Source organism: Apus apus, chromosome 4, assembly GCF_020740795.1.
Source record: "Apus apus isolate bApuApu2 chromosome 4, bApuApu2.pri.cur, whole genome shotgun sequence".
Lineage (NCBI taxonomy): Eukaryota > Metazoa > Chordata > Aves > Apodiformes > Apodidae > Apus > Apus apus.
This window is the reverse complement of record NC_067285.1, coordinates 9,364,414-9,391,115: the sequence shown is the minus strand read 5'-3', so window position 1 is coordinate 9,391,115 and position 26,702 is coordinate 9,364,414. Positions and strand designations below refer to the sequence as shown.

General features: G+C 43.6%; 1 protein-coding gene across 14 annotated transcripts in view; it reads left to right on the top strand.

The window, feature by feature from the left end:
- TCF7L2 (transcription factor 7 like 2) overlaps window positions 1-26,702 on the top strand; it is a 176,633-nt gene that overhangs the window by 51,206 nt on the left and 98,725 nt on the right. For all 14 annotated transcript variants that reach the window (XM_051618849.1, XM_051618850.1, XM_051618846.1 and 11 more), the window contains exon 4: window positions 12,443-12,544. In XM_051618849.1, the coding sequence (XP_051474809.1) occupies window positions 12,443-12,544 (102 nt within the window). The remainder of the gene's footprint in view (window positions 1-12,442; window positions 12,545-26,702) is intronic.

Below are 26,702 nucleotides of genomic sequence, written 5' to 3'. Positions count from 1 at the left end.
AGTCAGCTGTAACAAACCTACTTGGTTTTTATCAGTTGCAGGTAAGGCTAAAACCTAAAATATTAATTTAACACTTGTGGGTCCAGGACACTTTGTGCAGGCGTGTGGAAGCCTGGATGCTGCTGGCTTGTCTGTGGCTCTTCCAGCGGGCTCATGGGGGGCTGGTGTGTGCCCCCAGTCGTAGCCTGAGCCACTGTGGGGACCACCCCATCCCCTTGAGGTCTGTGCTGCTGCCTCAGCACCTGGGTTGGGCCCTTGGCTTTTGGAGAGCATGCTGTAGGTGAGTGCTTTTTTGCAGGCTGGCTCCTGGGTGGTCCAGGGTTGGGCTGTCATCTCCGGGAGCCTCTCCCCGGGGATTCCTGCCCTTTCCTCCTGCACGGGCTTGTCGCAGCCCCAGTTCTTACCTTCCTGCAAAGGCAAAGTGCAAGCTGGTGCCTAACTCCCAGGATTTAATAATAAATAGGCTGCCCTGTGCCGGCTTCCAGAGGGTGTACTGCTGTGCATCCCCCTTTTGTCTTCTCCTGGGAATGCTGCGTTTTGCAGGCGTTTCACAGCCAAGGGGGGCTGCCAGGGGTCCCCTCCTCTCGCAGGCAGCTCTGGCCTCTGCATCCCTCCCTCCCAATGGCTGAGCAGGGATGTATCTGTTTCTGGGGAGAGCTCCCATAGGGAGCAAGGCATTTGCTCATTGTGTGGAGTGGTGGGGGGATAGTTAAGCTATCCTGCACTTAACTCTGGATAAACCTGATGTACCATCCCCAGAGGGGATTTTGCTCCATTACAAAGCCAAATACATCTTTCTGCTCTGCTTTTTGGCTCTGTTAAGTGGAAGTTGTTCTTCTAGTACTAGCTAAGTGCCTTTAATTTTTATTATTTTTTGCATATTCATATCAAGACAGGGAATGTAAGTTGCATGAACAAACTTAAAAAACACTCAGCATTTAGCATGGTCCTTTAAATAAATAAAAATTGCCTTGCAGGCCAGCCAGTTCAAAATGCCTATGCTATATTTAGCAACAAGAGCAACATTTTTGGCTATTTGCAGATTTATAGGCTCAGGGCTGCTCTTATGAGTCCTTTGTTTTAACTTTGAGGCTGTGGCATGAAAGTGTGACAGACGCCAATCCGGGGAGCGCGGGCGTGTTGTGTCTGCGGGAGCAGGCTCTGCTCCCCAGGGCCATCCGTGAGGTGTTCGCCACTGGATTGCTGCAGAAAAGCATCCCTCACCTCCAAAACAAACCTCTTCCACAACCACAAGAATTTGGCATGTGAAACAGAGTCCCTCCAGGACATGAGCTGTTGCAGAGCTGCTGATACCCTTCTCCCTGGGACAGAGGCCCCTTCCCAGCCAGCATTTCTATATACGTTGACTGTTTTTCTTTAATTACAATTTTTTTCTCCTGTCTCTCTCCCCCCTCTCCTTCCAGAGGAAAAGTGCAGGCTCATGCATGTTACATTTTTCCCTATGCAGAAGATAATCTGCTTTTTTTTTCTTTTTCCTGTGGATATGTAGAACAGTGTATGGTTTCAAATCGCTGCTTAAAAAAGTGGGGTTTACTTTTTTTTTTTTCAATTTGTTAAAACCAAAAGGATTATTTTGTGTTAGTGCATTGTGCTCTTTGACTTCTGCTTCTTGTCACTTCAGCTCAGGGAGTGGATATGCCACTGTAGTTGTTCTGACTTAAGAACATTTTTCTCTCTGAATAAACAAAACGAACTTTTATCTAAAACTTCCATTAGTATATCGTGTACATCTTGGTCCTTAAACAATGCCAAATCAACAAAAGTTGCTTAAATTTAATGTATAACCTAGTCTTACTTGAAAATTCAAAATCACTTACAAATGCTACATCATTATTTGAATTTGACTGGAATTGGACATACTTTCATTGGAGTGCCTTTTTAATTGGGGAAAAGTAATTCCCAGTGGTCTCCATTCTGGCCCATATTTGCCTTCACATCTTGTCTGTGTGCATCTTCTGTAAGAAGAGACCAACATTTTGTTTATTCTTGAGGAAAAGTTTATGTGGCTGATGATTCAACTAAGAATATTTTTTAAATACTTCATTTAAATACCATAAATGCTTATTACACTGTTTTGGTGGTGCTGGAGGAAACCAGAAAATAAATACACAGGGTGGCTGCCCAGGAACAAGAAGTGACAGCACAGATTTAGTGAATACTTCATTTGTTTGGTTTTGCTTTCATCTCAAGTGATTCACTAAGTCCTCTGCCTAAATATAATTCTTCCTACTTAACTAGGAGTCAGCTTTGCCTCTGACTATATAGGATGTCTTTTCCATGGGTATCTGAAGGCTAGCCTTCATCTTGTCCTCTTCTAATGGACAATTGAGACATCCAGCCTGCATTTGGAAGAAAAATGGGGTGCGAGTGGTCCTACTGGCCCCATGGGCTAACGCCTTCAGAGAAACAAATAGGAGGATTATTGATAGGGGAAACAACTGGTGCCAAATCCTGGGAGGGAACATTTCTTCCCTAGCTCTCCAGGAGGGATTTGGAAAGAGTTGTAATCCTGGGTTAGGAGTAATTTGTTACAGCAAGATGATACTTGAGTGGCAGGAGGATTCTGGCGGAGCAGCAAGAGGGTTTTATTCAGAGGAGTAGCTGGTCTTGCAGAAGGTCAGTCTGACACAAATCCTACCCCAGCCCACAAGTTTTGTTTCTCAGCCAGCGCAATTAGCTGAGGGGACTTTCGACCTCTTTTACATCTTTCAAAGACATCTCCATGCATCTGAGCTAAAAGATAACGGCAAGGAATGTGGACCAGGATATGATGCAGTGGAAAGTTTTTTTGGTTTTGTTTTTTTTCTTTTCTTTCTTTCTTTTTCCCCCAAAGCAGGCTTTCTGAAAAACGTAATAACCTGAACCAACAACCTTTCCAGCTTCTCCTAGGAGGTCAGAATATCACTGGTTTCAGTGTTATCTCCAGGATTTTTTCCTGAGGTTGCCTTTGTGTTACATTTTTGGGTTTACTTTTTGGGTTTGTTTGTTTTGTTTTAAAAACAGATAGACAAAAGTTACCAACCCTGGGGAAAGAGAATTTTGCAAGTTCTTGGTTTTCATGAGGGCCTGAAACCCTTGGAGCCATCTATTCTGCAGTAACCCCTTGTTGCATTGAAGACCCAATCGCACATGGAAACCACAAGGGAGGCGACAGGAAATTTGGTATGAAATTTGCTGGGTTTACTAGAGTTGCCCAGAATTGCTACATCAACAGGAATTTTTGTGGTAGTGATTCGAGTCATGAGTTTCACTTACCCAACAGTGGGAGAAAATGACTCTTTCAGTAAAACCCTGTTAGGCGACATTACAATAACAAGCAAATAGCTAATTTTTCCTATAGCACCTTTATGCTGGGACTCCACTCTTGTTTGCAGGTACTTGACGGGACCTGAGGTGAGAATTTGGATCCAAGAGTGAAGGATAAAAATCCCCAACTCAGATAGTCCGAGAGGTCCCTTTGGAGGCGGATGCGCCTCACCAGGCATCCTTGTCTCGTCTTGCCCTTGTTGTGTGTCTGCTGGCCTCTGATAGCTGGAGGTGCTGAGCACTTTAATTAAAGTTTAATTATTTGACCCTCTTTCAGCTCAGATTTGGTAAACTGAGGCTTCTGAACTGGTGCAGCTCCTCACGGAAAGTGTGTGACAAACCACTGGTACTCGGTCTGGTGGAAGCAGGGCACGGTGCTGCCTTGCTAAGGGCCACCGCTGCGCAGCCAGCCAGCCCTGGTCCCCCTCCTTATCCTCCCTCCCTCTGCACTGTAAGAAACCAAATCAGGCTTTTTTTCCTCTTACAAGTAGAAAGGACTTGAGAGAACAGACTGGGCAACTGTCAATCTCTGCTGACAGTAGCAGATAAGGAAGGCAGCTGGGACTGATCCAGGACAGAGGTGCACAGACACAGGCCTCTGTATCTTTTCTTTGCACACACACACACATACACACACACACAGTGGAAAATGGTGGTAGTTCAGCAGCCATTTTGAATCCTGGTCATGTGGAGATGACTTTCCTGATGGGCATTACCACCAGGGTACCAAAGGAGTCGTGATTAATGCTTTTTGGTAATTAGGAAACATGTTAACTCCTGCTCCAGCCTCTGAGTGGTAGAAGCGAGGGGAAGATGGGGGGTAATTCTGGAGAGACCCTTTTTCTTCTTATGCCACCACACTGTCCTGTGCCACAGATCTAAGCAGTGGGGTGAGAACGGAGCAGGACAGAGCAGACGTGTGTTCTGCAGTATTAAAGCAGAACCAGACTGGTTGACCACTGAACTCTGTTGTTTTGGTTTACTTTGTTTTCTTGGAGTTCTTGTGTTTCTCCTTAAAAAAACATAAAATATTTTTTAAAAAAGGTTGTTGCAAAGCTTAGAATACTTCCTTTACAAATGGAGTTATACTTTTAACAGAGTGGAAAGTTTTAAGGGAGGCAAGGTTCCCTTGGAGCGGCCCTTCTGACAAAGTGAAGGTAGTTCAGTGCCATGATCTCTGTCTCTAACGTGCTGTCAGATATTTTTACTGTCTTTATTTAATGGGGAGGAAAGGAATTATATTTTATAGACCATAAAATGCATTCTTGGACTTCATGCAAACACTAGTTACCAATTGTTCTCTCACTCTCTGGGAGATTGCCAGGAGGAGAAATTAAATGTGGGTCTGTACATCAAATTGTTTGGTGAGTCTTGGGGGCTGTTTTAGCTTTGCTAGGTATAAAAAAAACTGTGTCTACAGCAGGATTTTGTTGAGATTTCATGACTGTCCTTTCTCTCATGGTAACTCTATGCTTCAGTGGAACAGAACAGTTGCAGAGAAAATCTAGGGAAAGTAATTTGAAGATGATGGTTTTTTCTTAGCTGGCTTAAAGTAGATAAAATGTTTGTTCTTGTTTCTTGACTGAGCTTATGCTTTATTTGTGCCTGTCTTTCGGAACAGTACTTTGTAGGCATCCTAATAGTACTCAGCCAGCCTGCTGATTTGTGCAGTGAGTGCTGTGGAGGCTTTAAAATTAAATACGAAAAAATTAATGGTGCTTTCCCAAGCTCCACCCAGGATCAAGAAACACTGCGTGCAGTTGTTTTGCTGAGATACCATGTGAACTGCAGAAAGTAATGCTGTACTTCTGTCACATGAACACTCTTCCTCTTGTAAAGCTGAAAAAATGATTTTTAATTCCTGCAGTAGCTGATTAGCCTCTACTTAGCTTCCTCATGTTCAGTATCAATATCCTAGAACTCAACTGTAGGCTACCAACCATCCTTTCATTAGAAGCAAAAAACCTGCTTTACTTCAGTGTTTTGGTAGAACTGATGGCAAGAATGCCTTTCATGTATGTCAGAATGAGCAAATAATTATCTGAATTTGCTTGAACTTTCTTAGGCAATAATTTTTAAGGAAGATTCTGGTTACTCTCTTCAGCTCTCTTCCATGGCAGCCTCCTCTGTGTCCTTATTGCTGTGTATAGAAAAATGGTGTAAGTGGGAGAGGTGTGTGGCAGTAGTGATTGGATGTAGCTGTTAATATTGCATCTCATCTGGGATGCAGAAGAAGAGCTGTGTGCACTGGGAGGGCACAGAGCCTGGTGGTTAGGTCAGGGGAAAAGCAACTGGTGTGGTAGTTCTGGGAAATTCCTCCATCTCCACTCGGTCTGACCGCTCACCCGAGAGGGAGCAGCAGTTGTCGAGGTGATCACGGGGCTCAAACTATTTATCTGTGCCATGTTTCTCCCCAAAATGGGCATCCTCTTTGCCCATCACCTTAGATTGCCCTATACCTTCAGCAGGACACTTCCAGATCACAGGATTTCTGCTTTCCGGCACCCCCTCTGTGAGATTATCTTTATTCTTTGGTTGCTAACACATTTCTGTAACTTTCAGGCTGTGAAGAACTCTGCCTTCTTTTTTTATGCTCTAGCAGCACTTCAGCAATGTGACAAAGGCACGGGCAAAATATTAAGATAGGCAACTCAGGGCTCTCATTTTCAGTGACTCTTCTTTATTTCTGGAAGGGAAAGGGACAGGGTCATTAGAGTTCTTAATAGTGTGGAAATTCAAGGCACTTGCAAGTGTCTTGTTCAGGAATATGTGTCACAGGATGGTTTGGCCAATACCAGTGCTTGTGAATAACTAGCATTTTAAATTGGGAAGAGGACTTAATGCCTTATGTGCATTTGACTGTGCAGGTACACAACACTTGCCAGTTCCTTTTTTTTGGTGTCACTTTTTGCCTATTTATTTTATTAATATTATTTTTCAGTGTTGCAACCATTTAAAAAATTCTATTAGTTGTTTGTTTTTTTTTAAAGTAAAAATTGGAGACATGCTATAAATACTTATGTGTTTTAGAATACTGTGCTTTCTTTTCTTGAATGCTGTGAGGAAAACTTATGTGGAAAGGACTGGTCTCATTGAATAAGCTTCGTTGCTCTCATTTTGAGCAACTCCCCTGTGCCTCATCGTGGTACATTACATATTCTGTAAAAGGGCTGAACATTGTGGGTCGTGTCTATTACTTCTCATACAAAAAATTCCAGACATTGCATATCTGCAAGAAATAGCAGGCCCTTTTAAAGTTCTTTCGGCAATCTCTAGTAATGTAAAAAATCCTCCAGACTTTGCTCTCATATTGGACACCTCTACAAACAAGGTGGTAGCTGAAAACCAAAAATAATGGGTTGTGATAAATTAAGGGATGGAGCAGAAGCTGAGGGTCTCTGTAGAGGCTTTACTTTCTGACTTAAGTTGGGACACTAGTAGGTTGCAGACCTTTCTTTGTAGGTACCAATATGAGAATCCTTTTGCAACTATTTGCTTGTCCACAGAGAGCAATTACAGTCTTGCTAAGCTCCATCTTGGTTCACATCACCTTCCCCATAAATCTCAGCCCTCCCCTCAGCATTGTGCTCTCCTGTGTTACTACTGAATTATCTCAGGTTAAAATTTGTCTAGCTTCCCCCTTGCAAAGAGTTGCCAACTAAATATCAGAGAAACTCCTGAGCCTCAAACTGGGCATCCAGATGTGTACCTCCATGTGGTTCTGCAATACTGACTAGGTAAGAGACTAACAGCAAAACTAGGATCAGAAGTATTTCCACGTGCATGCCAAGTGCAGACTGTGAAGGTGGAGATGTGGTCCCATGGTTGGGGGAGGTATTGGAGGTCTGTGGCATCACGCTTGATTCCAGCAGCTCTGCTCCTGCTTTTTTCAGTTCCTGGGAGCTAATGAACACCAGCTGCAGGAAACCTGAGCTAGAAAGTGTTGTGCAGTTTTCCCTCTGTTTAAAAATGTCTTCTTTTTTTTTTTCTTCTTTTTTTTTTTTTTTTTTTTTTTAATTGCACCTTTGTATTTATGTGCTGTGGGACATCACTCTTAGGGTGTTCCAGCAATGAAAACACTAGCATGACAAGGAAGCAAATCCAGGTTGGACACTGGTGGAGGAAACACCTGTGAGCTTGGTGCCATCCCTTCCACTGGAGCAGTGCTGCTGTGAGCCCAGCCCTGACATGGAGGATGGTGGCTGGCCGTGGGTAGGAGTTCCCACCACACTCCTCCAGTCTTGGATGTGAATTTTATCTCCTTTTGACTAACTCAGCTCTCTCTTGGAAAGAGATTTGGGAAAGATGTTTGTTTGTCCTGCTGGTGCCCAGGAAGGCAGCTGTTTTGGGGTGGTATTTGGGGGGTTGGGCATGCGGAGCTGCTCTTGGTGGGTCTGTGCTTTGTGGGGCTTTCTGGTTGCAGAAGGGAGGTGTGGATGTGATGCTCACAGGACTGGAGAGTAGAGTGCAGGGTGTTTTGGTTTTTTTAGTGTGTTTTTTTTTCTTCTACAGAAAAAAATCTGGACCATTCAAATCATTTGCCTTTTCCCTTGTGCTGACAATTTAACAGCCTTTTTAAAAGCTTTGGTTTCTCTCAAGTACGCTCACCCCATACGTGTTTTAATTTTTGTGCGGAGGCCTGGAGCTTAACAATTATTTTGCTGAAGCTCTCTGAGACTTGCCATAAAACTTTTTTTTTTTAAACACACACATGCTAATGATCCCCATCAGATCATATTGTTAAACAGGGAATAAAATACTTAGGCCAAGATGACATTATTTAAAAAAATGTTAAAAGTGGGCCAGCAGAGCTCATTTCAACAGACTTGCTCTGAAATAATTTGCACAGATTTGTTAGAGTTAATTTGTTGAAAAGTTCAGTGTTTGTACAGGCAAGTCCTAATTTGCACACTGAGACACAGAAGCAGGAGAAGAGTGAGTGTGTGTCCAGCAGTTTGCAGGAGCAGGATGGTGGGAACTTCCCTCCCTCCTGCCCTTCCCCCCTCTCCCCATCCCGGTGCAGGAATGCACAAGCAGTGTCAGAAGGCTGGGAAAGTCAGCTTCAGATTTTTGCGGACTCCTTGCAAATCAGAGGAACCGTCTGGCTCAAATCTGCATTTAGGGCCAAGAGAAGAGGATTTCCTGCTATTTAGTTGCTTGAGGAAGGAAAGGATTTACCTCTCCGCTGTAACAGGACTTAATTTTTCTCCCCTTTAATAAGAATATCTCAGTGTAGGGCAGCAATAGTAAACCTGCAAAAGCAATCAAGCCTCTCCCCCCTCTTCCTTCTCCTTCCTCACGCCATGATGCAGCTCCCCCCTGCCCAAGCATCCTCCCATCCCAGCTCCCAGCCCCGGTGATGGTTTGGCATCTCCTTCCACATGGTGAAAGAGAGAGTTGTGGAGGGGGCGGCTGCTGCGACGTCGCTCCCTCGGACGGCTGCCTCGCTCAGCCCGCCATCTGGATCCAGTTAGCTCTCTCGGCAGTAGGGCTGAGTCTCATTTCCTCCAACCAGTAATGTTATATAGGCAGTGATCCTGTTCTGCCCTAACATAATTGAAAATTATGTGTATTGTAGGCTCGCAGCGCTGAAATGTAGACTCGTAAAAATCTGTGGCTCAGGTAGCCTGTGGAGATTGAATTTGGCACACAATGAAGCTTTTATGTAAAGTAAGAATTATAAGCCACCACATCGATATTGTGTTACAGGCATGACAATTCTTGGATGAAGAGGCCTTGAGTCAGGCTCGTCACCTTAAACAATGCTAATATTTCATATTTTATCAACAGGGCTGGTGTTCTGAAGCCAGCAAATTAGACTTTTTTTCTTTTGCAAACATCCCACCATTGAATCTGTGGGTTCGTTAGCTTGACGCAAGCATTGGCTGCGGGCTCTGGCCCTCTCTGTTTATCTGGCGGACAGAACATCTCGCCCTTGGCGGGGCCATGGATGCTGCTCTGGAGCCTGGCCACTTGGTAGAGCTCATGGAAGTAGTTTTATGGACCCTTGCGTGTTACTGCTTTCTGTGAGGGCTGTTTATTTCATTTTGGTTTTTTCCTTCACTGATGTGTTACCCACTGGTGGAAATGGAAGCTGTGTGTGCCCTTATGTGTAAAACTGGGCCTTCTGTGTTTGGACCATTCTTGCTGGTCTCCATGTGCATGTCCAAGGGCAGAATCAGCTTTGGCTGCATTTTAGCCTTTGTACTTTATGACTTCTTGGATCCTCTTTGGCAGAGAAGGGTAAGAGAAGGACTTTAGTGGAGTCTAAACTAAGGGTTTTTAAAGGAGAGAAGCAAAGTAGCAGTAATATCTTCTGAAACTTTCATCTTGCATTAGACTGGTCAGCCTGGTGTGAGGGCACCCACACAGAACATACAGGTTCTTGTGAGATAAAGGTGGAGCAGCAACAACTCAACCTTCCTTGCTCTGTTACTTTTAAGGGAATTTATTGCTAGTAGAACCAGCAAAAATGGACAGTCCTGAGAAGCCTACACATTTCTTGATCTGTCTTTTAGAACAGCTGATCTCCTCCATGGTTGTCATCGTTGTAGGAATATTCCACAGTTTGCTTGTGACCATGGAATGGTCATGGGAAAATGAGGGTGGTTGGTTTATTTTAGTGGGTAACAGCTTAGTGGACGTTTTCTGAAAGGCCACCAGTTGGGCTGGCAGTTTCTTATAAGAGCTTTAGCTGTGATAGCAGTGACTTCTTACGCTAAAATGGTTGTGGAGTTTGAAACAGATCTGTATGCCATGTGGCACACATCCTGTGAGGATGTTTTCCATGGAATAAGAGAAAAATACTAAAGTAGCTGGCTGCAAAGCCTAGGGAAGCTGATAGCTGCTGCAACCTATCGGGAACCTTTCTGCAAATTCATATGCCCCCTTATGTGGTGGTGTTACAATCACTGTCTAAGTCAACTGATGGACTCTAAAACTGCAGTGGTTGACTTGTTTAATAGTGCCATCTGCCAATCTGAAATGTACTAGATTTCCCCTCAAGTTGAGAAGCTCTCACTCAGCTTAGGTTTTGGGTTCCTTTTCTGTGCTCTTGGGTCGCATTTTTAAGCCCTTTCTGGAAACCACAAAGGGTTAGAAAGTTACTTTAACATCATTTCAACTTTAGAATTTATGTTGTGGTCACCTATTTTGAAGAGCAGGGATTTGATACAAGCGATCAAATATCTGGAGGCTTACAATCAAGTTGTAAGAGTTAGTAATGTCACTTATGGTAGGCTAGTTCTGGTTTGTTTGGGTTTTATTTCTTGTTTTTAAGAAGTGCTGAAACATTCTGGTCCACATTGCACAAATCCCAAATGTGAAGATGAATAAAAACAAGACTTCTTGGAACCTAAGGAACTCATAGGGGGAAGAAATCCAGAGTATGGGTTTGTTTATTTGCATTCCAGCAGCTTAGAAATCTCAGGCCCTCCAAGCGATGGGAATTGGTAGTGCATCCTGCTGCTGACTCCTGCTTTTGGTCACCTTGGTGCCCAGGGTCTTGTAGCAAACAGGCCTTGCATGCTAGCAAATGTTTTGCATACGTGAGCAAATGTGATAGTGATGTGCTGAAAGCATGGAACCAGATCTCCTTCCTTCCTTCTTGGAGATTTAGATACAGCTTCCGTTGTTCGCCTGGGGTGACGGGGGTTGTTTGTGTGTGCTTCTCTAAGATTATTCTTAAAAAAAAACCTTAAAAAAATTGGAATGGGCAAACTTAACTGTTTCTGTGGATATTTTCTAGGAATAGATCTGTTAGGTCAACCAGAATCTAGGGCTAAAGAGGATCTTCTGCAGTGGCCTGATATATGTGTACAGCTGCTTAGTTCTGGGAGGGGGCTGAGGGTATGTGGCAGCACACATTTCTTCCAGCACGGTACAGGGCTTTTCAAGATCATGCATTAACCAGTGTGGCTATTTGGCACAGTGAAGCACCATGCAGAGAGAAAAGCTTGGGCTGAAATTGTATTTAGATGCCCTGTGCAGAGGACTATTTGGGCTAACTTAAATTCTCTGTGGGGCTGTTTTGGTCAGAATGGAGCACTTCTGATGCAGCAATCTCGGTACCAGCTCGAGACTTCACCTGTTTGGTGTAAGCCTTGAGCTCTGATGTGCGATCTGGCTGGGGTGCATGGCTCCTCCAGTGAGTTTAGTGAGAGAACACACATGCCTGAGAGCAGGAGGTTCTGTCGATATTTGATGCTGGTTAAATCCGTGGGAACATTCTGCTCCTTGAAATGTAGTTAAGTTTTTTGGTTTTTTTTTGCTTTTGAGTCAACCCCCTCTTATGCTGCAGCCTTTCTGCTGATGACAGTGACATAAAGAAGTTGTGGCTATCCCCCATGCCTGGCCAGGACAGCTGAGCCTGATTGCACCAGGCTGTACTGTGTCTTGGACATCATCAGCAGGAAAGCTTATTAAGTTTGGCCTTGTAATTGGATAAGTTACACTGTGCAAGTCCCTTAAGGGTTGTCCGATAGAAGATTTCCTCCTGGTGATAACAACCAAGAAGAAAATAATCTATGGTAACTTCCAGAAATGGTGAAAAGTAGAGAAAATGGAGACTAAGACCCAGCAGCATGGGGTCTTTTTGGGTAGACCTCTGCCTTTAAGAGCTTGTACAGTGCTGGAATGCTGGAGGAGTTGACATGGTACATTTGTTGAAAGAAGGCTGACAGATGACCCATTAAATAATGAGATCATATTCTTAACACACAATACATGTTTTTGCTCTCCTGAGACTGATAATCCACCTTTCCCTCCCTTGTTCCATCCTCTCCTTGGTTTTGGGTATTTTGTTCTGTGTGGGTTTTATTCTTCTAGATTTGCTACGATTAATAAAATCAATGCAATACTGTCTCTGCAATTTCCGTTATTTGCTTATTCCTGAACTGTAATGTAGTGGTATGAAATTGTTAGTATTCTGCATGTGTTTTGTCTCCACAAACATGCAAAGTCGTCTTAATTTTTGTTTCAGTTCCTTGCATAAGTTTTAATTTATACCTTTTTACTCATGTTACCTGAGACTTTTTTTGTTTGGTTGGTTGTTTTTTTTTTTGCCTTTCTTTTCTGAACTCATTTTTCTTTCCCCATTTTTGTTTCCTCCATCCAGTATCTGCAGATGAAATGGCCACTGCTTGATGTTCAGGCAGGGAGCCTTCAGAGTAGACAAGCCCTCAAGGATGCTAGGTCTCCATCTCCAGCACACATTGTTGTAAGTAAAATCAGAAAGATGTTTTTTTGTTTGTTTTGTTTTGTTGTTTTGTTTGGGTTTTTTTTAAAGGCATTTGACATTAATGACATTGGTTGTCATCAGTTTTCTTTTACGCAAACCAAAGGAGAAATGCTTCAAACCAAACACAACTGTAATGAACCTATGGTAAAAGGAGGGAATACATTTGCAGTTGCTGGGCTGTTTATGAAATTATCATTCATGTGCCTCGTAGGAGAGCAGAGAGTTCAGAATGCTCTAAATTTACACACTGCAGAATTATGTAATGGCAGTAAAGTCCTATCAGGCTGGTTTACATATCTGACAACATTGCACACAAGAGGATGAAGAGACAATTTTGGAAAGCTTTCGAAAAATAAAACCCAAGCCTGTTCTATGGCCTTTACCAAAAAAAAAAAAGGAATCCTTTCTTATTGCAAAATCTTTAATGAAAATTTGTGAGAGTTGTTCAGCGTTTTACCTGGGTGAAACCTCAACAGAACGTGTCCCTTTGTGTTGTGATAACACCTTATTTAGGATAAAAAATGTTACCAAATGTTCACTACTTGCCTGCAAAATATAAAACTTTTTATAGTAAGTAACATTGCTACAAATAGCCTTTTTATTAACTTACTGGTTAAATGTTCTTGCTTCTATTGTAAAAACAACATTTAATTTCAAATGTTCAATACAAATTTGCATGAGAGGGATCTGGGGTTTTATTTTACTTTCTAAAACAGAGGCCTAAGAGGTGTTGTTTGTGGTGTTATGCAAGAGGGGCAGTACACGTTGGCCCACCCTCACCCATCATGGTGTAAATGCCATCTAATGTTAAGGAGCATCTTAGCTTGGAGTGTTCCTCTGGGAAATTTACCTCTGGAGAAGACTGCATGTAGTGGCTTAGGCTGTTTATTCTGAAACACTTTATAATCAAGTCTTAAGTTATTATTATAATGCTAGACATTTCTGAGGAGTTTCTTATTCTGTCATTGTCTCTTTAACTTGGGAACTTTCAGTCTGTTTCTGTGTCTTAGTTTTTTATCTAAAATGAAAAAATGTTTCCTGTCTGCTAGAGTCTGTTACATCTAAAGCAGTGGCACAGTGAGTGGGCACAGGGCTGGTATTTGCTAGTCGATACCTAGTGCTGGTTGCTTCACTTTTTCAGGATGGTTTTACTTTTCCTTCCCTCACACTTGGGCCAACACTGGAGGAAGAGATCAGAGAAAAGATGTTTGGGTGTTTATTTAGAAATCTACAGCCATCAAAACCCACCATAATTTTATTTCCCAGTAAGAAATGAACCCAAGTAACTTCCTTATTTTAATTCCTTTTTAATTGCTGTGCCCAGGTGCCTTTGCCAGGGGACACAAGAGCCTGTGCCAGGGGACAAGTGTTCCTGGGGCTCTGGGGCCTGGTGCAGTGTTGGGCTTGCAGGAGGTGATGGCAAGGCAGCAGGAGGTTTCTCCTAGCTGAGTGCAGCTTGGGAAGACAGGCTGAGTTTGGTGGGTATCTTTGCTGGAAATCACTTGTGCTTCCCAGTGTTGAGATCCTCTGTCCTGGAAGCCTCCTGCATGCAAAAGAGCAGGCACTTGCCTTTAAAAGCCAAAGTAGCTCATTGTGCCAGGGGCTGGTTGGAGTCCTGGCTCCCCCAAACCTCTCCAGCCACTTCACCTGAGTGTGGGCAAGGTGGAGGCAAGTGGACAACACAAATATATATAAAAAAAAGGTCAAGAATCACAATAATTTTGGAAAAAAAAAAAAAAAAAAGAAAAACCTGTTTCCAGGGAGGCTAAAGTTGATCTATTTTGACCATTTATAGGGTTCTTATGGGTCTCTTTAAAAGCTGTTTCACTCTGCTATTCAATAAAAAGCATATTTACCATAGCAACCACTTAGGCAGTGAGGAACATAGACTAACCTCCGAGATGGAGGCTACCTTCCAAAAGAGCCACAGCTGGCATTTGTAATGTGATCTTTTGTGCTGCTTACAATGTTGGAGGTGGAGGAGGAGAGAGTGAGGGGGGGAGCAGTGGGCTTTTTGGGGAGGGGGGTGTGTGTCTGTGCTGCAAGGTTTAATGTTTATTTCTAGCAGCAAACTGTTTTGCCTTGTTCTGTTAAAATAAATAAAGAAGGTGCAGCTTTTCCCAGCCTTTTTCCTGGCATTCGCCCCAGGCCACATTCATTCTGTGGAGTAAAAATGGTCTTATTTTTTGGAAAATAAAGTTAAGGGTGAGTAGTGGAGAAGAAGTAGGGAGAGATGAAACGGCTGAAGATGCCAGTTGGCCTGGGATGTGTCAGGCTTCTCTGGTGTCACCATTTGTCCCTGCTGTGCCTGCCCACAGCACCTGGGACCTGGCCACTCTTGCATGAGGTTCTACACCCAATTCTGCATACAGGAAAACACGATTAATCTTTTTATGGAACAATGAGGGGTATTTCATGGGCATATTGATGATTCTGTGCAAGTGTAGTGTGTAGTATATGGGGTTAGAAACTGGTTCTCCACTCATGTTGCTATGTCTTGTCTACCTGCCAAGTGTACCCATGCCAGTTTTTCATCTTGAAATCAGTTGTGCTGCCCTGAAGATCTATAGGAAAATGCTAACAGCTGCAAATCTTTGCTTATCTTTCCCCTATCTCTGAAATCAGGATTTGAGGCTAATCTTTAGAGCTGGATTGCAAAGAGAGGAAAGGAGAGCGTGGGGGTTTCATTATTTTTTATTGTTTTTCACTTTTCCTTCTTTTTTTTTTCCTTTTCTTTATTTTTCCTTTTTTTTTTTTCTTTTTTCAATGTTCTTGCTTATCAGTGATTGGCTCTGATTGCCCTGAGCACCATATCGGGGCTGCAGCCTTTACACCCTGCTCCAATGAAACTCCCCTTGGCTTCAGTGAGGGTTTTTAGCTTAATGACTCAGGGTTACAGAACATGGCTGTTTGTAATGTCTTAAGTAAAGTCTATGCTATTACTCAGCCATCCTCCTCTCAGATTTGTTTAAGAACATTAAGTTAAGACTACAAAAATCGAAGCAAAAGACCAGCATGAATAATTTGGCTGGATTGCCCCCAGTGCTGAGGGCTGGGTTAATACTGCTTTTCATGGTGCTCAAGAGAGTCTCCAAGGCCCATAATGAGAAACAGAATATTAAACTGAAATTATGTTCAGCATGTCTTGAGGAAGGTACAGCATGAGGCTCCATTTAAGACCAATGCATTTATTTGCATTTAGGTGCTTTGCTCATCATATAAGACTCCTGCATCTTTCCCTGGCACAGTCACGCTGCTTATCTGTGTCCAAAGGTGAAAGCAAACTGGGGGAAAAATTGTTTTAATAGTATGCTATTAATCTTACTATGTCAAAATTTTGAATTCAGCTTGTGGATAGTACTATTATGAGGCTGGGATTTTTTTAACAGTTTTTATGGTTATTTCTCCTCTTATTTCTGACCTTCGATTTCACTGAAGGTATTAAGACTTTATAAATCAGTTTTAGCAGGAAGTTTTTGCCTTGCATGCTCCTCTGAGCAGGTAGGGTGCTAATTGTCCTGAAATGCCATGTTCAACATGGATCTCGTCTGCTCCATGTGTGTGCACCAGGTGGTGCTGAGTTGAGGTCTGGGCACTCTTAAGAGTGAGATTCTCACATAAAAATTTTCTGGTGTAACATGGGCAGGTGAGTGAAAATGAGCATGGCAGGTCTGCACAAGGATCTCCGAAGTCTACTCCCTATAGAAAGCAAGCTCCTTTAAAACGTTTTTTGTCTGTGTGTGCATCCCTACAACTTAAGGCAAAACCCAGCGTTGCTGTTCCCTGTTCTCTGCAAAGTAAACATTCTGACTCAAACATACCCTGCTCTGTGCAGGAGTATGGGTGAGAGACTGGTCCCAGGGTCCTGCCTCCTATCTCAGCTGCACAGAGACTTGCTTTCAGCTTCGTTTGTACCAGGCAAAAACATTCTGAACCCAAAATGGTGGTGGTTTGGTACAGTATATTTCTTACAAAATAGTTAAAGGTTGAAAAAATGCCTTCATTTTCTTCTGCAGGGAGGCCTTTTGAAGTAAATGTAAATGTTACCTTGGGGGAGGACTTCTGGTACTATTTGGCCTGGGTTTTCTAATATCTAATGAACACAGCCATGAAGTAGACTGAATCCCCAAGAACAAAGAATCACTGTGCAGTAGTGTATCTAATTCCCTCCTCCCCCCCCCTTTTTTTTTTTTTTTGCTTAAGGAGGTAAAAATGTGTTTTCAAAACATGGTATGACAAGCAAAACTGAAGGCAAAACCATCTGAAACATACTCCCTGTTCTCAGCCTCTTTGACATGCGTGGACTGCGAGTGTCTGGGGCCGCTGGGCAGTTTGGAGGGATCAGGAGTTGTTTCCCAGAGCGTTTAGAGCTGAAGCTGCACAGTCTGCCCTGCTTGTTCCCTGGTTTCTTTGTTTCGTGTGGTTTACAGTTATGCACTTTGAAGGAAAAGACAAATACCTACAAGTAATCATGAGGTTTTTCTTAGATTTAAAAATTTGCCTATGGTGTCCCTCAAACTGGCCAGGAGTGGGATTCTTCCTGATGTATATGCAGACCTGAATGTATAAGGCCATCTGGAACATCTTGTAACTTCCAGTCGCAGTGCCCCAAGAGGGCTTTTAAAGCTCTTGCTTTGTTTGTCTTTAATATTTTGTTGTAGGGAGGCTGTTCTTCCTCTGCAGTAGCCTCTTGAGATGTTCTTGGATTTCAAGTTGCATGTGCCCATGATGGGACACCCTTTTCCATGGAGATGTGCAAGGCAATCCTCTGAGTATCCAGACTGCATTGAGGGTTGCAGGAGTATGGTGGTAGTGAAAGGGGAAGGAGTTGGGCATCATTCATGTCAGTCCCTGGTATTGTGATGGGCATATGTGAGGAGGAGGAGGAGAGCTGTGTGTCTGAGCTGTACTTGTACTCTAGCAGTGGGTGGCAGGTAGGTCATGCCTTGGTCCGTGGACCCAACACACAAATCTCTTGAGACTCATGCTGCAGAAATACCCATGCAGACTTAATTGGAAAGCTCCTTTAGTGACTTTCCTCTTTAAATGCTCTATACTTTATTTGGCTAATTGCTCTGGCAGTTGCAAATAAACAAAATGTTTTATTAATGCATGCCCAAAAGTGTGCAAACATCTTGTCCTGAGTGTTTGGAGGTGCGTGCAATTAAGCCACAGAACAAATTAAACTTGCTGAAAATTTTGTGGCTAAATCTTTCACCACTAATTCCCTTTGATTTTTTTTTTTTTTGGGAAGGGTTGTGTTTAAAAAAAATAAATCTGTGTTCAAACTTGAATGTTTAGGGCTAAGTATAGAATTCACCAACCAGCAGCCTGATAAAATTATTTTGGATGGATTCCTCTAAAACACACACACTATATTCAGTTATCCACTAAATATGAATGGGAAACCTAGTGCTTGGTTTGTGCGGTGCACGTAAGAATTGTGGACTCCTAAAAAGTAATTCACTTGGTGATTTGTCATGTTTGCAAAATAGTTCAGACTTTAAGGGACTGCTTCATGCCATTGTGTTTCTTTTGTGTCACAATGTCTGTCCTCTACAGACCTTATTTCGATCCTGGAGGTAACCCCTCTGGTGTAACATCGAAGCTAGGGAAATGTGCAGGCTTGTACCTCTTACTGTGAAGTGAGCAGGAGTTTAATGCTTCTGCAAACATCAGTCAGCACGAAAGCACCTTCAGAAGACACCTTGGGGCTGAATTGGCATCTGGGATGAATTGTCATGCTTGGTTGTAGTCAGGAGATCTGCAACAAGCTCCAAGAACTCTGAAGTATTTGGATGTTGGGATATTTCAGCTGTGAATAAATACTGTAAAATGTATAGTGCTGCCAACCTCAATTGTTCTAGGATCATGAGTCAGACCTCAAAAGATCATGAGGATTGGTGGGGATTTTTTTAGTGGTGTTTTTGTTTGTTTTCAGTTTCTTAAATAATACATTTTGTATTCTCTTTATTTGTTCTCTGGTTCTTTAGCCTGCAGGGTATATTCCACTCATTCTCAAACTTTTCTCTACAGCAGTTCAGGAGCTTGCTGTGTGCTGTAAGCAGAGGCTGAGGTTCTTCCCTAAACACTTGACTTCAAGGCTACCACTCTTTTAAGAAAAACAGCAAGGATTGCTAGACTGGCTATGAAATTGCAGGAGTTGGCAACCCTAAGCGTTGCTCCAGGAGAAGATGGCTGAGTAGGGGTGTTAAAATATTCTCAGTGCAACCTATTAAGTATCCATTTCTTGTGAATTACCAGACTGGACTTTGGGAGAACCTGGCCCTCAGTGCCTGTTGGGGCATTGGTTCACTGATGCTGAGGTGGTTTTCTTTGAGATGGCTGCAGGGCTTCAAGGTGGGGCCAGGCTTTTCTGATGTTACTGGTGATGGCTCATCAGGTTCTCCTGAAGCAGCAATTTTATCCATCAGGATTTTGCTGTGAACCAGCATCAGTTTTGATGTCCTGGGAGGGGCTGTGCTGCAGCTTCTGATCATGAGCTGGAGCCATGAGATTTGGAGTTTCAGTGTGTTGTGACACACCAAAATACATCTGATATGTATCTCTCTGAAACACCTGAGTATTGAAACTGTGGATGAGGGGGAAGCAAGACAAAAGCTTGCCCATCACAGGTCTTTAAGTAAGGTGTAGCTATACTGCCTTCTTTGTGGTTGGAAGTGCATCTACCACAGGCTTCCTTCTTGTACCCTTTGTTTATAAAATACCCATTGTGTCCCAAATGTGATGCAAACATGAGTCCCTAAATTCTGGCCCTTTCTGGCTAGCTAGTTGGGGTTACAGTAAAACTGCAGAGAGCAACATTTCAAGGTAGAATTCTGTGCTGGGAAGATGGTTTAGAAGAGTGTTCTAATGCAGTGGAGCCCAAGCAGTGCTTTGTATTCAGTCACACGCCAGTTTGCATTATGCTGGAGCATGCACGTTAAATTAACTTCTAGGGACTTGCATGGGCCTAAGATGAAACACGGGCAAGCCATCAGCTCTGCTGCAGGAGAGGGGATGTGCCGAGCGGAATGGCGAGTGCAGACGGTCTGTCCCCCAGCCCGGGGCATGTGCCAGGCCTGCAGCAGCAGCCGTGCACGGGGCCTCGGCCTTGGCAGCGGGCGAGGAGCCGCAGCAGCACCCGGCAATGCTGGAGAGCCAGATGGATGAGCCTGTCAGATCAAAGATGATGTGTACTGAGGGTGGCAGACTTGGCAGGGCTGCTCACCGCAGGTCCTTCTCCCCGTGCACCCTGTCTGCAGCTGAAGTTTGTGGCTGGATTCAATCTGGAGCCGAGAGAAGGAGGTATTGAGTAATGCAGCCCGGTGTGGAGCCAGGGCTCCTACTGACTGGAGGAGGAAGAGGAGCAGCCATCATGAACAGAGCAGAAGATATAATGCGTGTGATGATAAGGTCCTGGAACGGTTTTTGCTCAAATTTCTAGAACTGCAGTCTTCCCTTTCCAGTATGACTTTGGGCTTGTTGACGCAGAGCGGAAAAGCCCAAATATGCAGTTGAAGTAGCTGTCTCAGAATAACTATTCCTCATTATCTCTCCATGCGGCCACTCTTACTCAGCAGTAAGAGGTCCTTTGTGTGGTTTAGTTTAATCCGCTTTGGAAACGGATTAAGCTAAGTCTCACAAAGAAACTCTTAGTGCTGAATAACAGTGTCCACACAGAGAGATAATTCGAAATAGTTGTTCTGCATTTTTCAATTCACACTCAAGACTTTGCACAAAAACCTCCCCATGCAGACGAGCCCACCTGAATAGGAACCTTCTATTTTCTGTCTAAGCAAGGTCTGTGTACTATGTCCAGGTGCTGTAATAAAGAAAACAGCACATATTTATCATGAAAAAGAAAGGAAGGAAGCTAGCATTGCTGGACTTAGGACCATTTGTTTGGCAAGTTGTTCAAGCCTGGGATTATTGTTCTTCTCACCATTTCATGCAGTTTGGAATTAGATTATTCATGGAATAGTTCACTTTCTGGACCATGTGCACATCTGTACTCTCTCCTGTGGTAGAAACTGGAGCTGCCTATTAAGCCACCTCATAAAGAGGAAGGATGCTTTCTACTCTGTCCTGTGCAAGCCTATATGGCAAGGGTAGACCCTTTTTCGACAGCCATTGGAGAGTTAGAAGTGTTGCAAATAACAAGGAGCAATGCCTTTTAAAACAATCTCCCACCCCTAATTTCTCCCCAAATGATATTCTGTGCCTAATTTCACAAAACTAAGCTAGGAATTTTTATCAGGCAGACTTTGCTTTGAATCTGCAGCAGGCTGGTAGCAGGGGTCTGCTTCCAGGGGACCTTGCTTTGAAGCTTTGTTTGTACTTGACAGATAATGGTGAGCAAAATCATTCAGTGCTTTCCTGAGACAGGGAAACATTGCTCACACCTGTTTTACCAGTGCAGCCAGAAAGATGTTAAATAACTTTCCCAAGTTGATTTCGAGAAACTGATGATTTTCACATCTGTATTTTAGAGGCATGCAAAAAAACCTGCAGCCCCACAGTAAGCAGGAGCTCAGCAGCCAAGCCTCACCTGTGTAGGAATGATATGTACTTAATGAAGGACAAGCTGGTAGGGGGTCGTGGGCATGCACGGTTTGAACCCTTGTGTGTGTATAAACAAGAGGAAGGGTGCTTTCCAATGAGCTTCCCTGACGGAATTAAGAAGTAACCACATCCTTGGGTTTGGGGGTGCTCTTATGATTCTGTGGTTATTTTTTGGTGTGGGGTTTTGGTTTTTTGTTGTGGTTTTTTGTTGTGGTTTTTTTTGGCAACCCTATCCCTCTACCATCTTCTTGGTGCAAATTAAGGACCTGACAGTGTCCCTGGGCCTTGCAGTGCTAGCCTGCAGAAAGAGGTGGGTCTGTACTAGTTTCCTAGGAGAGGCGAGTGGTTCTCCAGCACACATTTTTCCTGTTGGCAGGACTCAAAGACTTCTCAGCTACTATTACTGAGAAAACTAGCTTCCCCTTCCTTCTTAGGCCTTGATTCAAGGAATCATTAAACGTGAGCTGAGGTCTGTCCATGTTCAGGACAACACTTAAGTATGCACTTGAAGTATCGTCCTGTATAGCGACACTTTTCTGGGTTGGGGCGCTGGAAATGAGCATTTATATGAAATAAAACCTCTTCCTGAGAGGTGATTGTGGCTTCTGCTTGTCCCCCAGCCAGCAAGAACTGAGAAAGGAAAGGGAGGAAAAGAAAGAATAGCATGTCTTGAGCGCTTCTCGCCTGGAGCTTGTCCTTTTGCTAATATATTTCTTTCCAGGGCTAAGGCTGTAGGAGGAGAAGATACCCTGAAGGAGGATTTTGGTCTCTTGTTGCTCATCTTCCCACTGGGAAATGTGCAAAACCTCCATGGTCTCCTCCCTGGCTGGAAGGATAGTGTCTGTGAAAGAAAAGACAAAATAACAAAATTTTGTCCTGTTTACACTTGTAGACCTCTGCAATGTCAATACCATGTGTTACGGGCATGTGACTGCTCTGTAAAAAGGAAATGGTATTTAGTGAAGGAAAGCAGAGGGAAGGGACCTGAAAGCCTCTGGACTTTCTTAAGTGTGCAGTTGTGGCCATGAATGCTTCTCCTGCCAAGCAGCTGTATAGAGGCAGAATCATTAGAATACCCCAGTGGCTGCAGTGCAGAGTTTTCCCTGGCGGCAGAACTTCTGTCGCTGCATGTTGGGCATGTCTACATGGTTAATTAATATGAAGCAAGCAAGGGTTTGAATTGCTAAAGCTGTAGCTGCTCCACATTGACTCTCCATCTTGATGCTTTTCAGGCATGCCGAGCTCTTTGGAGGGAAGTTGTTTACTAGACATGAAGTAACCTGCTCTTCATTAAAGGCCTCTGATGGCCAGGACAGGTTACCTTGGGATAGGCTCTGGTGTGAATCTGAGGCATACTGGTTGCTCCACAATTGCAGCCGGAGGGGTAAATGTGAGGTAGCAGATGTCATTTAGACTCAAGGTGAAGTTTGCCTGTGTATGTATGTCCAGAGCTGAGCATGTGGCCAGGCAGTTACAGAGGTTCTGTAAGACTTGGTGAAGCTCACTCTGCAGTAACTTGTTCTGTTCGTCGTGCCCAGAGCATGTCCAGGGAGTGTCTGCTCACACCATAGATGGACTGTTAAGCTGCATTCCTCTGTAGGCAATCATTTGGGCACCTCAGATCACTGCACTGAAGTATCTGTGGGGTGAATAAACAGTGAGAAGATGTGAGGAAACAGTACTGATGGGAATGGAGGACAGCCAAAGGGCTGGTACCCTGTTTGCTTTCTGGCCATCTCAGCTGTTCCTCACCTGGGCACTGAGCTAGGCTCATGGCTTTTGCCTTAAAGCATCATCCTGCTCCCATTCATTGGTGGTCAGGGTCAGGTACTTTAGTTTGGGGTTGGAAAATTAGGGGCTGTTCTCTTCCCAAGCACCGTCTAAGCCTGATGGTGATGTCTCCCTGTGGACCCCACTTTTCACTACTGCAACTGCACAATGAGTAGTTCAAACTAAAGCTACTTTCATTATCTCTTTATTGTTACTTGTATTTAAGATAATTTAATAGGTAAGCTACTCTCAGAAAAGCAGGTTGTTCTTCCTGCCCTAGAATGCTCAGATCCAGGTGAGATGGGGCTGTGCAGTGCAAGGCATGGCAGCAGTTCAGTCGCTGCACAGATGTGGTGTGATGGGCACCATACACTCGCATCCCTTTCCTGGGAAGGTAACATGTTCTGTGAATCAGATCAGGGCAAAGCTGAGAGTGCTGTGCAGTTCTCAAGGTCACAGTCCTAACTGGTAGGATAGCCTGTCTTTGACATGTATATTTAATGCTGTAGCTGTCTTGTATATTTTGCTGGAGGGGACTAAAGGCAAAACAAATGAAAAATAAGGACAGTTGCTCACCTGTCCTTCAGCACAGGTGAGCATTGCAGTTTTTCCCTTGGACATCTGTGAGATGTTTAAAAGAACAACATGGCTTCTTGACATCAAAGTGTTAATAGCACTGAGTGTGGTACACTAGCTCATTAGGACTTAAACGTGGGCTGCAAACTCAGAGATCTTGATAATTTTGGTCTATAAGGACACTGAACTTTCAACCCTAGTTCAGCAATAATAAATGCCTGTTAAGTAAGTCTTCCTTTTATGAAGAGAGGTTGGATGGATGCATTTTAGTGGGCTTTAAAAGTATTGCTACTGATTTCAGCATCTGCAGTCTGAATGCATCTGGGCATGGGAGGGCATTTCAAGATCTGCAAAAAAGCACTTTGAAGTATAACCTTTGTGAGTGTCTTAGCTAAACCTGACTGCAGTCGGAAGCAGCACTTTATTTATTTATTTGTGAGTCCTTTACTTTTAAAGTTGTTTAAAAAAAAAAACAACCCAAAACACAACATAAAAATAAACCAGTGAGCAATTAAATGGAAATGCAGTTTTGAAACTGACCCAAAGTGAAAAGTGGTGTATGTTTGGCTTTCACATGGATGTTTTCATAACCAAGTATATTGGTGCTGATTTTTGAAGGCAGGGGATGGGGTCCAGACCATGTCTCAGAGTGACATCCCTGCCACCCTGGAGAAGAGGGGCTCAGTCACATAGCCATCCTTCAGCTCATGCTGGCTCTGCCCGCAGGAATTGCAGTGAAGAAGTAAAAACTTTTTAATGGTCCCTTTGTCTTACCTATAAAAGGATCCTGCAGACATTATGGGGACTGAGATTTTAATTAAATCACAAGTGACTGCAAGTCACAACTTCATAAGCTGCAGCCTTCCTCCCCTCGAGTTTGCAGGTCTTGATCCAGGCAGGCTTCTGCTGACGTCCTACATGAGACTCCAAGTAGCGTGTGTGTGTTTTACCTTGCCTCTTGGAGAGCAGGAGAGACCTCCGTGAAGAGAGTGACAGGGTTTGATATAAACCAGCAGGACTGCATTGCTGCCATTATTCGACAGTAAACCCTTTCACAATGCCATATGCTGTGCATTCCAGCACAGCGGCCGAGGGTGTGATATAGTTAAAGCACACTCGGCAAACAGGAAACGCTGGTGACCGCTGTGTGTGCTTTTCATGGAGATAAAGTATTGAGAGAGTAAAAAAAAAAAAAAAAAGTGCTGGGAATGGGGGGAGAGGACAGTGGGGATGAAGGAGAGGGATATATTTGGGGCCTGATGCTCTGGTCATTATGAAAACACAGGCAGGAAATGCAGCTGTGGAGCAGCCGCGAAAATGCTGCTTTGCTCCAAGATGTTTGTTTGACTCCATTACATGTATTTTCTACTTTGCTGCTGGGTATTGGGAGTGGGTGTGTTTTTTCTTTTTTTCCTTTTAGGTTTTTTAATTTTCTTTTTGAAGTTCCTGCCACTCTGGCTTAGTATCCAACTCTCTTCCCTTCTACCCTACCCCAGTTAATAATCAGAGGCTATTTTAAGGCACTAGAGTACAAGTAATACATATTTCATATCCCAGCAAAATGCAGACATTAGTATTTAACCTAAGCACAGTTATTTTCTTGGCAACGACTCTACAACAGGCGTTGCAAAGCTGCCTTGGAGTTAGGAAGTCGCTGTTACAGGGCAGTGAGGAAGGCAGGGGGATGGGACCCAACAGGTTCTCGGGTGGGGAGAGCTCTGAATCATAAACACGCCATAGCTTTAATAAAATAAATGAAGTGGAGCCTTTTCAGCCGAGGGCAGACTGCAGTGGGGCAAGCCGGGCTTTTAACGTTGGGGGTGAAAATTGACAGGCTGAGAACTGGGACATAAACAAAAATGTCAGTCCCTGGGAGTCTTGTTCACTGGACAATGTCTCAATTGTTTCCGTGATTTTTCGCAGGCAGCAGGGGATAGTGGGAGATTTAACTCTTTACCAGCCATGCAGGCGCTGGAGGTACTCACAGAATGAAGTGGTGGAAAAGAGCATTTTTTGTTTGGAAACGATTAAGCATGTCAGTGGGTGATAAGGAAAGGTCACACTGTTCTCCGCATACTTGTCTGCTGTTCAAGTTGGGCTTTACGCTTCTTTAATTTTTTTTTTAGGTTTTGCTGCTTGCCTGGAAAACTGTTTGGGTTTCTTTTAATTTTTTATTCTCTTTTTACCAGGAGAAGTGAGACTATGGGACAGACTGGTAGATACATAAGAATCAGGGAAAGTGTATGCAAGGGGGTTACATTTTTATTTTTATTAGTATTTTTTCAATAAAAGGCTGACAGGAAAGTTTGGCTATTTTAAGGCTGTCTACATTATTTGGTATAGGCTGAAATATGAGTATGGGAATGCCCTTTATTTTATTAACCATTTTACAGGTTTGCTTAAGTCTCAAAAGGAAAAGTCATCTTCAAAGAAGGCAGAGGAGAGAAAAGGAGCTGAATTGTCTCATACTTTTGCTTTATTTATTATAAAAAAACAAACATTGAAACCTGTTGCATACCAGCCCAACTTGGGCAAGGTTCAGAAAGCAGTAACTGGTAATTCTTTACTCATCAGATTTTGAATGTGTGTTTTGTTGTGGGCAGCTGGGAGGAGGGCGAGATGGGCAAACCAAAGTTGCTTCTTCAGGGTGCAAAAGCTGTTGAGGTTTATTTGCAGGAAGATAAACCTGTTTTAATAAAACGTGGGTCTTGCCTCAGTTGAGTGAAATTGAAACATTTTGCAGGCTGGAAGCCAACTTGCTTGGTGTACAGCAGCCAGGTCTGGGATGTGCTGAGGTTGCTTTAACTTAATTTATGGAATAATAATGTATCCCATTTTCGTATCCGTGCATCCTCCGGCTGCTTTGTGTTCGGATGCGTGTTTGCAGCCCCGCACTTTCTCCTGCTTTCTAAATTTCTCCTTCCCCAGCCCCCCCCACCCCCTGCCTGCTGCTTGCTGGCAGGCAGGAGGCTGGGAGCAGCCCAGGGCTCTCCGCCGCCTTCCTGCCGGGCAGGAAATTGCCTCCTCCGTGAATGCAGTAACACAGCAAAGCCTGTGTTCGTGGGCAGCCTTCTCCCCAGATTCCTAGTTGGGAGATACACTCTCCTGTGTGATAAGGATGGGGAAAGTTAGCTGTTGTTCTCCAGATGCTTCTTTGTGTGTTTCATACTGATGGCAGAGAGGGAAGAGGGTAAAAATAACTGCAGTGTCCTCTTTGGAAAAGGCT